General features: G+C 49.3%; 1 protein-coding gene across 2 annotated transcripts in view; it reads left to right on the top strand.

Annotated features, from left to right (window-relative positions):
* RNF213 (ring finger protein 213) overlaps positions 1 to 18,827 on the top strand; it is a 48,527-nt gene that overhangs the window by 22,632 nt on the left and 7,068 nt on the right. For both annotated transcript variants that reach the window (XM_071573927.1, XM_071573928.1), the window contains exons 28-54: positions 405 to 3,998; positions 4,234 to 4,370; positions 4,650 to 4,745; positions 5,160 to 5,278; positions 5,829 to 5,951; positions 6,564 to 6,646; positions 7,449 to 7,611; positions 7,957 to 8,092; positions 8,507 to 8,695; positions 9,073 to 9,212; positions 9,630 to 9,784; positions 10,126 to 10,338; positions 10,692 to 10,873; positions 11,594 to 11,714; positions 11,825 to 11,925; positions 12,191 to 12,370; positions 12,743 to 12,906; positions 13,004 to 13,106; positions 13,774 to 13,888; positions 14,742 to 14,952; positions 15,593 to 15,783; positions 16,098 to 16,226; positions 16,459 to 16,569; positions 16,804 to 17,046; positions 17,669 to 17,750; positions 18,356 to 18,390; positions 18,695 to 18,789. In XM_071573927.1, coding sequence (XP_071430028.1) covers positions 405 to 3,998; positions 4,234 to 4,370; positions 4,650 to 4,745; positions 5,160 to 5,278; positions 5,829 to 5,951; positions 6,564 to 6,646; positions 7,449 to 7,611; positions 7,957 to 8,092; positions 8,507 to 8,695; positions 9,073 to 9,212; positions 9,630 to 9,784; positions 10,126 to 10,338; positions 10,692 to 10,873; positions 11,594 to 11,714; positions 11,825 to 11,925; positions 12,191 to 12,370; positions 12,743 to 12,906; positions 13,004 to 13,106; positions 13,774 to 13,888; positions 14,742 to 14,952; positions 15,593 to 15,783; positions 16,098 to 16,226; positions 16,459 to 16,569; positions 16,804 to 17,046; positions 17,669 to 17,750; positions 18,356 to 18,390; positions 18,695 to 18,789 — 7,211 coding nt within the window. The remainder of the gene's footprint in view (positions 1 to 404; positions 3,999 to 4,233; positions 4,371 to 4,649; positions 4,746 to 5,159; positions 5,279 to 5,828; positions 5,952 to 6,563; positions 6,647 to 7,448; positions 7,612 to 7,956; positions 8,093 to 8,506; positions 8,696 to 9,072; positions 9,213 to 9,629; positions 9,785 to 10,125; positions 10,339 to 10,691; positions 10,874 to 11,593; positions 11,715 to 11,824; positions 11,926 to 12,190; positions 12,371 to 12,742; positions 12,907 to 13,003; positions 13,107 to 13,773; positions 13,889 to 14,741; positions 14,953 to 15,592; positions 15,784 to 16,097; positions 16,227 to 16,458; positions 16,570 to 16,803; positions 17,047 to 17,668; positions 17,751 to 18,355; positions 18,391 to 18,694; positions 18,790 to 18,827) is intronic.

Raw genomic sequence — 18,827 nt, 5'->3', positions numbered from 1 at the left:
TAATATTTATAGGAAACAGAAAAATGGAAAATCTAATCTTCCTCATGTTGATTTGCATGTTTGAAAGTACTGGAATATTTATATGCAGCTAAAAGAACAGAGTGTAGAAGTGGCAGGAATAAATAACAGTTTCTTGGGTTTAGTTTTCTTTGAGGTAGCACTGAGAAGTGGCTGGAAATGACATAGGGCTTGTGTTCCAGGGAGGAAAGTGTAGAAAGGAATAGGATTCCTTGGTGCACTTTAGGTGGAAGAAGGGATGCACAGGGGCAAAGGTGTCCTGGTTGTACAGGCTGGCTCCTGTCACTCAGGTCTGTGGTTTTAGGTAAGACTGTTGAGAACAGATAAACTAAACAATAAGATGAGGGCTACAGCTCTGTGATGACACCTTATTTTCTCTTCTGCAGATGTCAGCAAGCCAGAAGTATAATTTCTTAGATGTGTTCCCTAAGGTAACATGTAAGTCTCCCAAAGAAGTACTAGAAATGGAAACACTTGGAAAACAGTCTGGGGATGTTTCAGACCCGGGAATGGACAAGGAGGAATTTTGCAGTGAGGCTTTCCAGAGACCTTTCCAGTACCTGAAGAGGTTTGACCAGGGGTGTGATCTGGACATGTTCTGGTACAAAGCGCACTCGGTGGAGGGGAGTCCAGCGGAGTGTCTGCAGCTGTTCCTCCTGCACTGTGGGATCATGGATCCCTCCTGGGCAGAGCTCCAGAACTTCACCTGGTTTCTCAATGTTCAGTTGAGAGACTGTGAAGCTTCTATCTTTTGCAACCCTGACTTTGTCCAGGACACTTTGAAAGGTTTCAAAAACTTTGTTGTTACCTTCATGATTTTAATGGCAAGGGATTTTGCAACGCCTTCCCTGAACATTTCCGATCAGAGCTCAGGAAGACAGTTCTCCCACCTGGAGAACGTTGCGGAGGAAGATCTTCTTCCTTTCCGCATTCGGAAGAGATGGGAGTCAGAGCCTCATCCATATTTGTTTTTCAATGGGGATCATGTGTCCATGACGTTCATTGGTTTCCACCTTCAACGCAACGGCCCTCAGGGTGTTGATGCCATAAACCCTCTGAATGGCAGCATCATCAAGCGAAATGTCATGACTGCGCAGCTGTACCAGGGTCTGTGGCTGCAGAGAGTTCCCTTCAACGTTCCGTTCGACCAACTGCCTCGGCACGAGAAGCTCGAGAGGCTTTGCCTGGTGTTGGGCCTCCACTGGGTGATGGACCCTGATGAGACGTACGAGCTCACCGCAGACAACATACTGAAGATCTTGGCTATTGAGATGCGATTCCGATGTAACATCCCGGTTGTCATCATGGGAGAGACAGGCTGTGGGAAAACCAGACTGGTGAAGTTCCTGTGCCAGTTACGCAGAGGCTTTGAAGAGGTGGAGAACATGAAGCTTGTCAAAGTCCATGGCGGTACCACTGCAGAGATGATCTATGCCAGGATCAGAGAAGCAGAAGCCCTGGCTAAATCCAACAAGGAGCGGTATGGATTGGACACGGTCCTGTTTTTTGATGAAGCCAACACAACAGAGGCTGTGAGCAGCATCAAGGAAGTTCTGTGTGACCGCACGGTGCAGGGGGAGCCTTTGGCCTCAGGCTCTGGCTTGCGGATCATTGCAGCCTGCAACCCCTATCGGAAGCACACGCCCAAGATGATCCAGCGCCTGGAACTGGCTGGACTGGGCTACCGTGTCAAAGCAGATGAGACCAAGGAGAAGCTTGGATCTATCCCACTGAGACAGCTCGTGTACCGGGTCCACGCGCTCCCACCCAGCATGATCCCGTTAGTGTGGGATTTCGGGCAGCTGAACAACCTGGCTGAGAAGATGTACATCCAGCAGATCGTGCAGCGTGTGGCGGAGCGGGTGCCCATGGCTCTGGATGAGGTGGAGGCAGTCACAGAAGTGCTCTTTGTCTCCCAGCAGTACATGAGGCAGAGGGACGACGAGTGCAGCTTCGTCAGCCTGCGGGATGTGGAGCGCTGCATGGAAGTCTTCAAGTGGTTTTACAAGCACAGTCAGCTGCTGCTGAGGGAGCTGGAGAAGTACCTGGCCCAGAAGAAAACACCAAAGGGCAGTGTGGAGAGAAACACCATTATCTGGTCCTTGGTGCTGGCACTTGGGGTCTGCTATCACGCATCCTTGGAAAGGAAGGAGGAGTACAGGAGTGCTATCAGCCAGGTCCTTCCAAAGCCTTTTGACACCCAGAAAAAGATTTTGGAAGAAATCTCCCTGATGCAGGACTTATTCCTGAGTGGTGTGCAACTCCGAGATACCATAGCAAGAAACTTGGCCTTGAAGGAAAATGTCTTTATGATGGTCATCTGTATTGAGCTGAAAATCCCTCTTTTTCTTGTTGGGAAACCTGGGAGTTCCAAATCCCTTGCGAAAACCATCGTGGCTGATGCTATGCAGGGTCAAGCAGCTCATTCTGATTTGTTTAAGGACCTGAAGCAGATCCATCTCGTGTCTTTTCAGTGCAGCCCTCTCTCCACTCCAGAGGGAATCATAGGCACTTTCAAGCACTGTGCTCGATTCCAGGAAGGGAAGAACTTGGATGAGTATGTCTCAGTGGTGGTTTTAGATGAGATTGGGCTGGCAGAAGACTCTCCCAAAATGCCCTTGAAGACTTTGCATCCACTTTTGGAAGATGGCTGCATAGATGATGTCCCTCTTCCTCATAAAAAGGTTGGCTTCATTGGGATTTCCAACTGGGCTCTGGACCCTGCTAAGATGAATCGAGGCATCTTTGTGTCTCGTGGGGACCCCAGCAGAGAGGAGCTCATTGAGAGCGCGAAGGGGATTTGCTGCTCATCACGAGGGGCTTTACAGAAGGTTGAGCCCTATTTCCATCACTTTGCAGTTGCATATGAAAAAATTTGCCAGGCCCAAGACAGGGAGTTTTTTGGTTTACGTGACTACTACAGCCTCATAAAGATGTTTTTTGCCTTAGTTAAGAACTCCAAAAGCGAGCCGACACCTCAGGATATCGCTGAAGTTGTTCTTCGTAACTTTGGTGGCAAAGATGATGTCAATGCCTTGGAAATATTCACCTCAAAGTTACCAGAAAAAGGAGAGATACATGCTCATGATATCAGTAGGATTGAGCTGGTCCGACAGAACATTTACAGCAGTGCTGAGGATGGGGATTGCCGGTACCTGCTTGTGTTGACTGAGAACTATGCGGCGCTGCAGATCCTCCAGCAAGCTTTTTTCACTGCTCGACAGCAGCCAGAAATTATCTTTGGCTCCAGTTTCCCTAAAGACCAAGAATATACCCAGATATGCAGGAACATCAACCGTGTGAAGGTCTGCATGGAAACTGGCCAAATGGTTGTGCTCCTCAACTTGCAAAACCTCTATGAGAGCCTCTATGATGCCCTCAACCAGTACTATGTGTACCTTGCTGGCCAGAAGTACGTGGATTTGGGACTGGGCACCCACCGGGTGAAGTGCCGAGTGCACCCCAAGTTCCGCTTGATAGTCATTGAGGAGAAGGATGTGGTGCATAAGCACTTTCCCATTCCACTGATCAACCGGCTGGAAAAGCACTACCTGGACATCAGCACTGTCCTGGACAAGGGGCAAAGAGAAACCGTCAGGGAGCTGCAGAAGTGGGTGCAGGAGTTCACGGCGGTCAACACGGAGGAGCACTTTGTGAGCCAGCAGCAGTACCGCCCATCCGATGTGTTCGTGGGCTTCCATCCCACCACATGTGCCTCGGTGGTGCTGCAGACCACGGAGCGGCTGAGGGCAGCGTGTCCGCCCGGAGAGCTCCTGGCCTGCGTGAAGAGGGAGGCCCAGCTGGCCCTGCTCAACTGTGCAACCCCTGATGCCGTCATCCGCCTCTGCAACTCCATGGGGGTGTTCATGGCAGATTCCCTGGCCAATATATACTTCAAGCAGCAGCAGCACACGTCCTTTGCAGACTTTCTCCATGCTCATGTCCATGCAAAGTCTGGGTGCCAGACAGCCTTTACAGAGGTGAGTGTCTGCTGGGGTCCTCCTACCCCACTTCCCAACCTGTCCTCGGGTCTGTATTTATCCTGCCAGGTCTGCAGGGTGGCCCTGGGTTGGTGCAATGGCCCACGCTGGCCCCTTGCATATTGGCAGAGCAAATAAATGTTGGGTTTGGGGTGTTGTCCAACCCTGCAACACAGAGCCCAGGTGAGTGAGTCTGTGCTGTCTTCCTGCTGCATTCCTGCCCCTTGTCGCCCAGGTCACCACCTTCTCACGGCTGCTCACCAGCACTGACGCTGCCTGCCTGGAGAGGGAGGTGCAGGGGAAAGCCCAAAGGCCCCAAATCCTGTTCCTGCAGCAGTTTGACACGGAATATTCCTTCCTGAAGGCCATCCGGTGAGTCTGGGCTTGCGTTATCCTGCTGGGTGGGAGGTCTGTGGGCAGAACACTTGGAGTAACACATGGAAAAGGGGGGCAGGAGCCTGTGATGTGTTCACAGTGACCTGGCTCAGGGCAAACCTTATCAGCTCCATCACACAGATATGGGGTTTGGTGTTTTAATTTCTCCCTTCTGCCTGCTGCAGCCAAAGCTGATGTGGAGGGACTGGTTCTTTAGTCTTTAATGTTTGGTTTTTACACTTAGTGACTTCTCTTAAATCCCTTTTCACTCTTCAGGGATTTCCTGGATGCCACTTCAGGAAACAAAGTCCTTATTATTCAGACAGACTTTGAAGACGCCTCTCAAGATGCCCAGCTCATTGCCTCAGCCAAGTAAGTCAGGTTGAAGTGGTTCAATTCTGCTTGGCCACTGCTGACTGATGCCTTTGGTTATTATTGGGGATTTCAGACTCAGGAATGTGCCATCCTTTGTTCTGCAGCAGAATGAGTCTGGATGCACTAATTGCATTTCAAATAATAATTCAGAGCCTAAGTCAAAATAAACTAAGCTGGGTCAAATGAGCAGATAAAATGTGAATTGTGGCCATTGGCTGCAGAAGTCCTGAAGAGTTGGGGATCAGGGGTATCATTTGAGGCACAGCTGGAGGTGACAGCTTGGCACCACAGCCAGGAGGGAATGAGAGTCACTCATGTTTGGAGAGAGGAAACATGTCCTCTCAGAGGAAAGACCCATGGCCATGAGCTCTGTCTGTCTTTGCTCTGCCAGCAGCATTTTCTCTGTTGCAGATACACTGTTGTTAATGAAATCAACAAGGTGGACCTGGGAGAAGTCTCTGTCTTTGTTTACTTCATCATGAAGCTTTCCCGGCTGGAAGGAGGAACATCCTATGTGGGATTCCATGGAGGTGAGTGTGCCCATCTGTCCCTCCTCACTCTTCAGATGGCTCCAGGTAGTCACTTCTCTTATTCACTGTCCTTTTGAATGTTAAAAATCTGGACTCGGTGTGTCCTGTGGGTTGTCAGAGCTGCTTCCCTGTCCCACAGGACTGGCCCCAGGAATCAATACCTGGCAGTTCTGGGCTCTCTGGTAAGAGCAGCTTGCCTTGCCCACTGACAGACAGTTCCTCTCCAGTCTGCTGGAGGGGAGCACAGAAACACGAGGGTAACTCCATGGGCATGTTGTCCTCTGGGAAGCTCTGGAACACATGCTGAGGTGTTCTGCTCTCAGCAGCAAGGTTCCTCTGGGTCTGGTGGCTTCTGAGAGCCCTGGTCCTGAGTGAGCCCTGTCAGGCAGCATATTCTAAGTGAATTCAGCTTTCCGTTTCTACAGCAAGAGGCCAGAGTAAGTGAACTCTGAATGTAAACCCACAGGTGCTGGCAGGTAATTCTTGGGAACCTCTTCTAGAAGAACAAGCTGCAGGCATGGAATGATTTGCTGTTGCTCTTTGCCCCTAGGACTGTGGCAGTCGGTGCACATAGATGACCTCCGCAGATCCAAGGACATGGTCTCTGATATGACGGCCCTGCAGAACCTCACCATCTCACAGGTGTTCTCTGAGGACTCAGGCAAAACCAAAGGTGAGCTGTGTGCTGGCTCTGCCAGCCGGTCATGTTGCTGAGCCAGTGGGGCAAAGGGGAGATGTGGTCCCAGACTCGGTGCTAGAGGAACTATCAGATGCCTGATGTGATGTAACTATGGCTATCCCTGCTCAGCACCTGTTTTTTGGGGGAATCCCATTAGAATTTTTATTTAGTCCATTGCTACAACTTCAAGTCATCAAGTAAGTTAATTTGGTAGTTTTACCTTTTTCTTCTGACAGAAACACAGCATTTGCACTGCTCAACAGACTGAGTGCTCTGTCCCAGCACAAGGGGCAGCAGATGCTGCATGACAGAGACCACTGACAAGGGTCTTTCTTTCCCCTCAGTTTTTCTTACTTTTCTTTCTCTCACTACACTATCTGGTTGGATTCTGGAAGAGCTTAAGTCATTAACTCAGTGTCATTTCTTTTGGGTTTTGCTGCATGAAGCCTGACAGCCCCAGCAGTTGTCTGTGTTTGAGAGGTGGATGCAGGTGCTAATGGATGTGACAGATGTTCTGCTGATCTGGAATGCACTTGCTAAAACAAACTCTTACCTGACTGATGCAGAATTTTACTGCTGTTTTCTAATAAAAATTCTGCACCTTAGGTTCAGCTCTGCCTGTGAATGGAGAAGTACAGGAGGAAGAGGTGAAGGCTGGAACACCAGTGCCAGAAGCGGAGCACCATGAGGTCAGTTCAGAATGCATTTGTTTGCTTCTCAGATGTCAGTATGGCTCTCTGCTCTGTCATCCATAGGTGCAACACACCTTTTTAATCCCCATTCTCTCAAAATACCATCAGCAATATTTATATCATGAATGTTAATGATCAGCTACAAATTCCTTCTCCCCACTCTCCAGTCAAAATCAGCATCACTCAAGAAACAAACCATTGTAAGGACCCTCTAAATCCTTATTCATTTCATACTTCTAATTTTTAAAAATCAGCTTTAAAGGCTTCTGTTGTCTTTCTCACCCTCAGGGTGGGATCTGTGTTTCTGAGCCTGCCACCCCAGCTGGGTGTGCTTTGAGATGTGCATTAAGCCATGCTGAAGCTGACTGAGGGCTTGGTAGTGCTGCAGCCACATTTGTTCATGCTGGCTTGTGTTCCCCAGACAGCCTCAGCTGGGGGATGCCCAGGACAAGGAACATGTGGCTTTTGCCCTTCATGGGCTGAAACATTCTCCAGGCAGGGCAGATTTTCTCTAGTCATGTTTATTATTTCCACTTTTTCCTCTGAACTGCTGAATCTTTTGTCTGTAGGAATCTTACCTCAGTACAAATGCTGTGTCACAGGCCAGTTTGAAAGGGCCACAGAAGTTGCTTCACGTACTTGATAGCAAAACAACTTGGAATTGTAGCCTGAGATGAGAGGAGAGTTGGGAGCAGGGATGCCAGGGCACAGGCCCTTTGCAGGGAGCACTGGAACCATCCTAAGAGGGAAGTGCTGGGGGCTGTAGTGCAGCACTGAAGGGGAATGGTCTTGTTTTCAGGCTGTTCCTGGGCAGGGTGAGATCCTGGACACCACTGTGCTGCTGAGGACCTGTGTGCAGAGTGCTGTGGGGATGCTGCGGGACCAGAATGAGGATCTGAGCCGAAGCAGGAAGCGGATTAAGGTTCTCCTTGGCCTTCTCTCCAAGGAGGATGACTTGAAAGGTGTGTGCTGTAGGTAGTGTCCCTGGCTATCTGGGGGACCACCGCAGTGTGCCAGTCAGGTCACTGGGGACCCAAAGGTCAGTGGTCTTTGCTGTGGTGTAGACAAGGAGGATCTCCCAAGAGTGTGTGTGTCTGTGCTCCAGTCTGTTGCTCCTATCAGGGCTGAAGGGCTTTTCCTGGAGTTCAGGTGGTGGCTTTTCCTCTGGCTCTGCTGGCTATTTTTTCTTCTTTTTTTAACCCAGTCGGCAAATTATTGAAACTGTAAAATGCTGTGCTTGGTAGGATATTTGGACTTAGATCCAATGCTAACAGAAGAGAAAATGCAAGTTCCTTCTTGTTTTGCAGCCTCTTTCCTGAAGATAACAAAGGCTCGTCTCTCCAGCCTTTTGAAGAAACAAGAGGAAAATTCCCTTCACCCAAAAAACTGGGTGCTTCGGGAGGCTTCCAACCTCAGTGCTCTCCAGGAGGCAGGCACCTTCAGGTGAGGATAGCAGCAATCCTTGGAAAGGTGCAGGCTTCCAGGAAGAATCTGCAAATGACACCTGTGCAGCAGAGGCAGCAGTTTTGTGTAATCTGAATATTTGCAGTGTCAGCTTCCAGTTTGTGCTGGAATCTTTCCAAAGGCAGTTTTAGCCTCTCCTGGCTCTTGAGTGGGGGTGACTTTACAGCTGAATGGGCTGTACTGGGACAGGAATGCACAAGTGCTTTGAGTGGAACAGTGGGATTACAGGTAAGCCAGGAGTGAGAGAAGTGTAGGGGTCTTGGTGGTGGTACTTTCTCCCCTTAAAGGCAGGATTAGGACTTTCTCTCATGCAAATAAATGTCAGTAAATACTTCCTGTTTTGCTGATGTCGCTCACCTTCCCTCTGGGCTTTTCTGTCTCTCTGCCCCAAAGGCACACTCTGTGGAAGCGAGTCCAGAAGGTGGTCACTCCGTTCCTGGCTCTCCTGATTGCTGTCATAGACAGAAATGGCAATCTGGAGCTGTTGGCCAGGCCAGCAGCAAAGTGGGTGACAGACCTGTGGATGTTCATCTTCAGCGATACCAAACTCCTGACTGTGCCTTCCAGTGTGGGTAAGAACAGGTGAGCCCAGAGGGAGCAGCAGGAGCACTGGGACCAGCTTTAATCCCACATGGCAGAGAGACACTGGGCTGCGCCCTGTGCTGTGCCCAGGGCAGCTGGGCACTGCCTGGGGACTGCACAAGTCCCTCCCATGTCCTCCCCAGCCCCTGCAGCCCATGTGCCCTGCCAGTACAGCCCCCTGGCCAGGGAGTGCTGACTGAGGAAGTGCTGATGCCTCATAGCTGGCAGGATGAGCTGTATCAGAGTCCTGCAGTTCTCTCCCCTTCTCTTGTTCCCTTCTAGAGCTGATTTCTGGCTTTCTGCATCTTCTGCCTCTGCTGTCTGAACATGCTTCCCAGGCAAAAGCCCAATGCATTAATGACTTTTTAATCTCCCAGCTCTCAGCCAGAGATAATTCTGGTGCAGAACAACATGATGGTGTCCACTGATGCTGGGAATGAGATGCCCTTCAGCTGGAGGATTAAGGAGTACCTGGATGAGATGTGGTTGGAAGCAAAATACATCCAAAACACTGAAGGTGAGAGCCTGGCTTGAGCATCTCTGTCCACCTGCCTGTGAGCTCTGGTTTGTCACTGCTGTGCCCCTCTAGGACACTGAGGTCACCTTCAGTCCCTCGGTGCTCCTGTGGACCATCAGAGATCTGTGCAGGCAGCTTTTCTTTATGCTTCTCACTATTAATCTTTCTCACCTATCTGTGCCCTTGCATTCAAAATGCTGTGGAGATGCCAAGAGTTAATGACAAGGTGAGATTCCAGAAATACGACACTGGTGCTGGGCTGACAAGGCCTGGCCTGAGTCCTTCATTAATGCCCTGAATGAGAGGAGTGCTGGATGCATCAGTGATTAATTAGGTGTCAGTCTCTCTAGGATAGATGCTGTGTCAAAGCCAGCCTCCTCCCAATATCCAGCTTTTTTCTGCATTCTCATTTTCCAGACCATGCTGAGAAGTTTGTGGATATCTTCCAGAAAACTGCTCTGGGAAAATTTATCTCTGCTCTGACTGAGGAAGACAGGCAGATGCTCTTCCAGTGCTACATCACAGACTTTATTGTCTTGACCCTCAGTGTGTCCTTCCAAGAGGAGCTGCAGGTCAGTATCTGGAACAGGAACTGAAAACCCTTTGGATGGGGAGAAGAGCATGATGGTTGTGGATGTGTCCTTCTGAATCAGTGCTGCCTCTCAGAGCAAAGCCCCCTCTGAGACAGACCAACAGCAAGGGAACCCCAAAGCAGGTGGTTTGACACTGAGTGGCTTCTGAGATTGCTCAGACCTTACTCAGAAAGCAGCACCTGTATAAACTGACACATTAAGACTGTCTTTGTAAGGAACTGATTCTTTTCTTTCAGATGATTTTGCCAGTATTTCCAGTGCAAAACAAATTATAAAAGCTCACCTTTGGTGTTGGTTTTAACTCCTTCTCATCCTTGCAGTGCCTGCGCTCCGCGTTCATGTCCTGCATAGCCGAGTGGGCAGCCACGTTCCCCCGCGGGGAGGAGACAGAGCCCTCCCTGCCCTGGGTCCACCTGGCATACAACCAGTTCAAGAGCCGCCTGCAGAACCTCTCCAGGATGCTGGCTGTGTACCCCCGTGTGGTTGGCTACCTTATCAACCAGGAGGGATGTGGAATGCCGCACTCAGAGATGGTAGGGTTGCTACCAGGCAGTTTGTGGTCCTCAGCCCTAGCAGGGAGCTCTGTCTTCCCATGAATTCCTTTGGATTTTAGCCACAGCAGAGGGGGAAGCACAAGCTCAGGATCCTTAGAATTAGGAATGATCTGCTGCGTTGTTATTGCTACTAGCAGGTTTTAAAATAGTTTGCCCTGCTTTTGCATTGGCAAATAGGATGTGCTAATGAGCCCAGCCACAAGCATGAGAATTCCAGAGCTCAGGATAATCAAACAGAACATTATTCAGCAGAACATGTGCTATAGCAAAGTCCATAAGTAATTCTGAAGCGCAGCTGTTGTGTTACACTTCACCCCTGTGTCCGTGCCCAGGTTTTGGACGTGTTGGCTGCGGTGGTGTGTGCTGAAGAGCTGGAGAACCAGGTGCAGACAGTCCCCCCAGAGGTCTGGCTGCAGAGAGTGAAGAATCTTCAGATGCCCATTGAATTTCTTTGTAAAGAGAAGGATGCACAGCGGAGTGGGGGTCGGTGCCATCAGCTGCTGAGGGAACTCAGGTAGGTACCACCGCTCTGCTCACAGCCCTGATCCTGTGCCTGTCTGGTAGTCAGGGCATTGGTACAGCCTGAAGCTGATTGGTGCTGCTTTTCTCAGACTTTGCAAACCTTTCCAGATTCCTGCTGGGCTCAATTACATATCAAGCAGCAAGAACCATATTTTTTCCCCTCATCTCCTGTAGATTCACCATCAAAATCTGGCAGTGTCATCCAGTGCATTCCATCTGGGCTCAGGGGTTATTCAAAACTCCTCAGGTTCCCATTAACCAGCAGTGTCTCCCCACTTCATCCCCTGTGCATAAAGACTGGGAGAGATGGGGAATTTCACTGCATCTTGTCTTTTAAAAGAAAGCCCAGAGAGCTACCCCATTTTCTCACAGAGCTTGTTTAGTTTATCCAAGATGAAAAAAAACAGTTACTTGTGATGAGTATTTTTTAAATTACTTTCTTGATATAGAAGTTAGAGGTGAGAGGGTGTGTGCAGTGGTGCTGGTCCTGCTGCAGTGTTGCCTCCAGGCCAGGCCTGGTGTGGTGCTGGTGTGTATTCTGTCCTTGACAAAAATTTCTTTGGATGGCAAAGGGACAAATAAGAATGTCATGAGAAGTGCAGGATTGCTGTAGTGGGGAGCATGAAAAGCAATGAGATTGTTGACTGACCTGATTGCACTGCCATTCTTGCTCTCAGCTCATAATGTTCTGTTTGAACTCTTCCTTCCCCAGAGTCTGCTGGAACCGCGTGTCTGCCATGGCTCTGTTTGTGGAACACGTGTTGGTTGACATCGACACTGTGATGCCAGAATTCAAGAATTTAGTGAAAAAATACACTTTGCTTCTTGCCAAGGTAAGCAAAGCTGTGATTTCACCTCTTCCCTCTTTGCTTCTGCTGATCATGGGAATTTTTGTCTCGGGTGTTAGAGCTGAGTCACTGAGCTTTGTCCTTTCCCTCTGCAGTGTTTTCAGCACGATTCAGACATGAAGACTCATCCAACTTTTCTTGCAGTGATGACAGTACTGTGCCAGTGTAAGGACGAGGTCAGCAGCAGGCTCTGCAGGTACTGACACTGGGACAAGCTGCAGGGTCCAGCAGAAGCATGGCCCATGTTGTCAGCACATTTCTGGGGCTAAGGCAGCACTTCATGTGATGCAGTGAAAGCCAAACAAAGAGCGATAACTCTGATTCTGCACCCTGAGCTGAGCAGTGAGCCAGCTGGTCTGGCATTGTCTCCTCTTGCTCTGCTTGCAGATGAACGTCTTATTAAAGTCTTTTGGTAAGACAACATGGAAGCAGTTGTGTTCATTGTTGTTTCTGGATTACAGATACGGTCTGGAGCCGTGTCCCATCTGCCTGGGAGAGCCAAAGGATCCTGTCTGCCTGCCTTGCAACCATGTGTTCTGCCACAAGTGCATCAGCATGTGGCTGGTGCCAGCACAGATGCTCTGTCCATACTGCAGAGTTGCCCTGGAGGATGTGGAGTTGACTGTCTCCAAGGAGATGAGGTATTGCACCTCTTCCAAGGTGGGAGCCTTGTGGTGTAGGGCAGGTTGGGTGAGGAAATTCTTAACTCTGAGTTGCCATTGTGAGAAGAATAGGGAAGGGGACTCCACTTCTCTCCGCTTGGAACCAAACCGGTCCTGTCCATTCTGTTGGTTCTTTCAAATGAAAGAGGAGGCTATTTTGGCCCCTACAAGAAAACTCTAAATTACAGAATCATAGAATGGTTTAAGTTGGAAGAGGCCTTAAAGATCATCTAGTTGGAAAGCTGGAAAAGTATCTCAGCTTGATGAGTTTTGTCTTCATCTGTGTGATTCCTCTATTATCTAAGTGGTTCTGTATTTGAACATTGTGTCAATGCTTTTACCCTTCCCCAGAGATGCCATAGCAAGGAATGCCCGGTTCCGGCAGAGGTGCAATAACTTCTTCATAGATGTTGTCACTACCATGTGCTTCAAGGACAACGAACCTCCTGACACAGAGGTGATCCAGAGGCTCCTTGATCTGCTGTTTGTTCACAGAAGCCTCCTGAAAGATTCAGGTGAGCTCCCTTCATTCACCCTGATGCTCAGCCTCATGGAGCTGTCTCTCACCACCTTCTCTGCCCTGCCAAACCTGTCTTTTCCTTATCTCCACAGATCAACCTGCTGTCTACACCAAATTCCTGTCCCCATTTAATGATGAAGTGGATGAAACTCCCATCATCCGCTCAGTGATGCTGAAGCTTCTCCTGAAGTACAGGTGAGCAGCCTGACAGCTGAGAGTTGTTACATCAGGGGAGGGTTCAGCTTTGTTCATGACCTCATCAAACCAATCTGATCGTTGTGCTCACTTCCATGCTCTTCATTGAATTTGAATCCTTACAGGTTAAATTCATTCCAGGCCTTTGCATTAGCCATGCATGGAGCTTGTAGTGGACTCTGAGCAGTCTGTGCCAAGGTTTACCTGGCTGTTACTCTGTGCTGAAGGGGGATGGCTGGGTAGCTGGAACGTAGATAGCTACTTGCTCTGGTGTAGGTCAGCAAAGCAATACTCCTCATCCACAGAAGTTTAATCAGGACTGATCTGTCTGCTCCACAGACCTCCCCATTCCCACATCTTTCCCAGCCTCCCTTTGCAGGCAGGGCAGAAAAGCCACTTCTCAGGTGTGATCAGGTGCTTAAAACAGATCGGATGCCTTCTGCCCTGGAAATGCTCATTGAGCATTGCTGGTGATCAAAGCCTGGCCCAGGCTGTGGAAACAGATGGCATTTACAAAACATGGCACAATGGCTTTTCCATCTTCCAGCTGGGCCCAGAGTGACCCCACATGCCACACAGACATCACTGGTAGTCCTGTTGGGATTTAGAACATGAGCAGTAGCCATCAGCATGCAGCTGTGTAAGGGGCTGTTTCTGTCTCCCACAGCTTCAATGAAGTGAAAGGGGATGTGCAGCACTACCTGTCCCAGGTGGAGCACAACGAGCTCCTAGAGAAAAATGACAAAAAAGAACTCTACTTACTTTTTGTCAACTGCTTGGAGGTAAGAGTGCTGGGAAGGTAAGAGCTGGGCCATGAAACTGTTGCAGGAATATAAAAGGTCAAGAATAGAAGTTCTACTCCTATTTTCGGCAGGTTTCTTGTGTGCATAACTAGTTGTCCAACTAGAAAGCCTAAAAGGAAGCTGATATCAAATCACCTGGTCAGAACCTGCTTGAGAGACTAGCCTTGCTTCTTGAGGGAAGACTTGTGTGTCTTTGCAGTGTTACATGAATTCTGTCCTTGGACACCTTGGAAAAGTGTCTGAGTGTTAAGACTCAAACCCCAGCACAAGAGTGCAGCAAGCAGGGCCTTTCTTGTTGCAGTAGCCCACTGCTGGGCTGCCTTCATGTCCCCACAGACACTTGAGTGTGTACAGAACTGGAATTGTGCTGGTTGTTCTCTTTCCTCCCGTTGCATAGCTTTCACTGATTTGGACAACTTGAAACAAACCTGACAGCAGGGTAGAGGTTTCATTTCTTAGAGTTTCTTGTAGAAGGGTGTCTTTATAGGTAAAATCAACATTTGTGTTCTCCCTAGAGGACAGGTAGACAGGTAGAGCTTGGAACATGGGATGTGTGTGGCTCCTCAGCCTGCTCATGGCTCTTGCTTGGCTCCATGCTTTGGGAATGTGGGACAGCTGGGACACACTGTAAAAATGGTGTTTGGTGATGTTGCAGAGGTTTAGGATAAGCACTGGAGAGATCACAGGGAGGAGCTAATGGCAGTGGGGTGGAGGGTGCAGGGATAGATGTGAGTTTGCTGTGCTCACTGCAGTGTGGATACCGAGGATAGAAAGTGCTGATGGCTGATTGAAGTGTCTCTGCTTCTCATGCCTTACCCTGGCCCTTCTTTAGGATTCCATATGTGAAAAGTCTGAGGACAGCCTTGGATATGAGCATATAAACAATCTGCTTGGACGTAGAGGCTTTCCAGAGAATTATCTCCCAGGGAGCAACCGAGAAACTCCTCAGGAATCATCCGTGGAATACCTGCAGGCAGTGGCCAAGGTCCGCCTGTTCCTCAGCAGGGCTGCAGAGCTGATCTTCGACTTGCAGCAGCACACGCGTGAGTCTGATCACTCTGCTGGAAAATGGGAATGCTGTATACACAGCAAAGGCAGCAGGGCAGGTGGGCTGGAGACAGGCAGTGCACTTGTGCTCTGCTGGAACCTGTTTTGCTGTGTGGCCGAGAACAAGAGCATCAACTCTCTCTTCCCTTGAGGGTGTCAGTCACTGTTTGTCCCCTGTACCATGTGTTAGAAGTGCTCTATAACTGGTGCTGGTGACTCCAAAGGTGTCATTATATGGCTTTTACACCTTTGGAAGAAGATTTGTTTTATCCTCCAGATTCTAACAAAGAGTTTTATTTAGAGCCCACTCAATTGAACATTAAAGCATAAATGCTGCTTCAGACTCACGACTGCTGTAAGGCTTATTGTTTTATAGGAGTGGGAGCTCTGTGCACCTAAAAGGGATTAAGGGTTTATGTCAAAGAGTTTATATCTTCTCTGTCAAAGAAATGAATCATTGTCTGAAATCTGGCTGAGGAAACACTCCAGACAACACCTGAGGAAGGGAAGGCTCTGAAGTTCTCCTGTGTAGTTACTCAGTACAAGTAAAGGGGTGTGGTGCTACAGCTGGTGCAGACAGAAGTTTTACAAGGTGGGATGTGCTTTTGCCTTTTTTCTTTCTCTTTTTCCCTCCAGAGCAAGGCCAGGCACAAGAGAAGCAGCGTTACCTGGCGAATGTGAGGGAGTTCTGCACCCTCTCCAGGAACGACTGGCACCGTGTGTACCTGGTCCGGAGGATTGCCAGTCAGTATGGGATGGAGTTTGCTCAGAAGCTTGTCACAGAGCCACGGTATACGTGGGTGTTCCCAGAGGAAATCCTGCGACAGGTAAAGATGAGGCACTTCCTGGAGATGTCTCTGGTCTCCCCTTCATCTTTACTTTGTGCTGGTTTGGAGTGTTTCTGCTGTTGTGTGGCTCTTGGGGGACCCAACGCAGTGGGAGTGTTTGTGAGGATGACTTGTCCCTGCTCCCTGCTGGGTGGAGTCTCTCCTGGCTGTGCAGAGCCCTTTGGGTGGCTGTGCCTGCTGCTGGCTCTCTGGGAAGGCTGAAATGTCCCAGTGATTGTGAGGAAGAGGAGATTCTGCCTTCACCAACAGGTGGCTGTTGTCCACAGTGCTCTCAATGGGCTGTTCCTTCCCAGGTGCAGAGCAGCCAGTTCAACCACATCGACCGGTACCTGGCGTGTGGTGAGAGTTACCGAGCCCTGCGCGACGCTGTGGGACAAGCCATGATGGAGGGCACAGCCGAGGGGCTCCTTGAGGCCGAGAAGGTACAGCCACTCCTCTCCAGAACCCTGCTGGGGTTTGGAAGGCCACTGTTCCACCTCTGTGTCCCTGTGGGCAGTGTCTGTTCTGTGGAGGTTTCTGGTGGGCCTCTGCTTGAAGGTTACTGTGCCTTGTGCTGCAGACACGTGTTCTCTTTCCTTTCTCACTTGCATGTCCAGTCACAGTAGCTGGGATAGCTCTGTTCTGTTCCCTGCCACATCTCCTGTTCTTCTCCAGGCTTCCAGCAGCTCCCCAGCTGTGAAATCTGTCCACCTGCTCCTGGCCATTTTCCGGGAGGTCACTGCCCTGTATGGCGTCAGGGACACAAGCCTTCATCCCAAGCAGCAGGTAAGACACTCCCCTTTGGAAGCTTGTGACAAACTTGCTTTGTGGAAAAGGATAAAGATTCGAGTCAGTGGTGGAAGAGCTTTTGTTCCTCTGTCCCAGACAGTGATGTCCCAAGCTGAGCAGTTTGGGAGTGTTTTCAAAGCGAGGTAGCCCAGCATGGGAAGCAGCTGACAGTCCTCTTCCCTGTGGTGGCAGTATCATGCTGGTTTATTTCTTTTAAATGTGTTCTTTTAGCAAACAGACATGATGACTCAGTTCATCCAGAACTCCCAAGTCCTGACTGCTCCAGAGCTGCAGCACTTTGCAGCTGTCCTTGTGAGGAATGCCCTGCCAGCCCTGGCTGTGGATCCCCGGAGCTCCAGCCAGCACCGAGCGCTGATTGAGGTGGCTGTTCACAGCACTGCTGTGCTGCTGTGTGGGCAGAGCCCCATCCTGCAGCCCCTCAGGAACCTGGCCCTCCAGCCAGACACCATGGAGGTAAAGAGACAGGACGCAGATGCAAATCAGTGTATTTCCAGTTCTGTGTTTGCTGGATCTTCTATAATCTGACCTTTCTTAACATCTGAGGCACCAACTCATTGTTTTAGCTGTGAAATGCTGATGTATGATTATTCAGTGCTGTTGGGGTTAATTAGCACAACAAGAAGTTCTGGCCTGGTACGTTTTCAAGCTACCTCTGCATCCTGAGCAGAATCAAGCAAATACTTTTGCTGATATTTGAGTGAGCAAGGCTGAAAGTAGCTGGCACAGTGCAGACCTGCCTGCTCCAGAGAACACTGGCTCCTGAGTCAGGTGAAGGGAGCTACTGCTCTACTACTGGCTACCTAAAGTGTAAGGAAATGGCTGCTACACACCAGGGTGCATCAGGAATCCAGTTCAGGATGTCTGGAGAGAGCACGTGCAAGTCTTAACGATGTAGACAGTCCTAAGACTGGATTTTCAAAGGCAGAATTTGAAAATCTGTCTAGGTCACCTGCCTGACCTCTGCTTTCAGATGTCTCTTGTTTTCCATCGTGAATAAAGAACCAGTGAGCAAGTACTACAGGAAAGAACTGATTTATAGATCCATTTGTCACCCTTTTCCCTTTTTCCTCCTCAGCACTCGTTTCTGCCTACGATGCCCGAGGACATGATGGCTCAGGCCAGGACCTGGGAAGCGATGGGCACTCTGCGCTGGTACAGTAAGTGCTCCTGGCTGGCTGTGGAAGGGATTGAAGGGTAATCCTTGGATTTGAAACTCCAAATGTAAGGACAGACGCTCTTCAGCATGAGTTATCCTTTGTAAATCAGGATTTATAATGAAGGTTTGTGTGGGTGATGCACCAAAGTGCATCAAACATCAGTTTAGTCTTTAGTCTGCAGGTGTGTGCAGAGTTTGAGGGGGCACAGGACCTGTCCTGTCACTTCTGGCAACGTTAACGTGGTGTGAGAGAAGAGCACTCTGCCACCTTCCTGTGGGCAGCTTTCAGTCTCTGCTCCCCACAGAGGGACCTTACTGCAGCCTGGGAGTTGAGGTGACAGCATTCCTGAACCAGCTCCTTTGGCTTTTGACAGCAGAATCTTTCAGGCTTCCACTCCTTGTTTTTCAAGGAGAAGCAGCACTGAAAAATTCCTTGGGTTCCTGTGTAGGCCTGTCATTCCTTTGAGGTTTGTGACAGTCAGGGCGTTTGATTAGATCTTGAAACATATTTTTTGCTCCAAGATGATGGTGCCTATGAAAGGAAATAACAGGAGCTTTATAAATCTCTGTCTTATAATACTGTCCTGTTTGTTTCTCTCTTGACAGTATGTCCCAATGGCCACCCTTGCACTGTGGGAGAGGTAAGAATTTGGGACTGGTGGGTTTTTAAGCAGACTGCTTTGTTTACTGGTTTGTTTACTCTATTGCATGGAGTTTCATTTCTAAACTCAATATTATTAACCATTTTGTCATTGTAATCTAAATTTTGTAGCTGTGTTAGGGCTATTCTACCATAAATGAAGGAAACGTGAAGCAGAGGCCCTGTGCCCAGTAGGTAGCAGGGTCTGAATTAACCACTTACAGCTTGGATTTTTGTTTCACTCCCTTTTTCTACTGAAGAGGCTCTTGCTCTGGAATTCAGTGTTCTCCTTTTGCTTTTCCTAGTGTGGTCTCCCCATGGAAAAGAGTCGCTGTCCTGACTGCCTTCTCCCCATTGGAGGGATTGATCACAAACCAATGCAGGGCTTTCAGGAATTCAGGTAGGTTCATTCACCTTTCCAGTGCTAAATGATGTAGG

This window comes from Pithys albifrons, chromosome 19 (genome assembly GCF_047495875.1).
Source record: "Pithys albifrons albifrons isolate INPA30051 chromosome 19, PitAlb_v1, whole genome shotgun sequence".
Taxonomy (NCBI): Eukaryota; Metazoa; Chordata; class Aves; order Passeriformes; family Thamnophilidae; genus Pithys; species Pithys albifrons.
The sequence above is the reverse complement of the archived record's forward strand: the minus strand, read 5'-3'. Positions and strand labels throughout refer to the sequence as shown.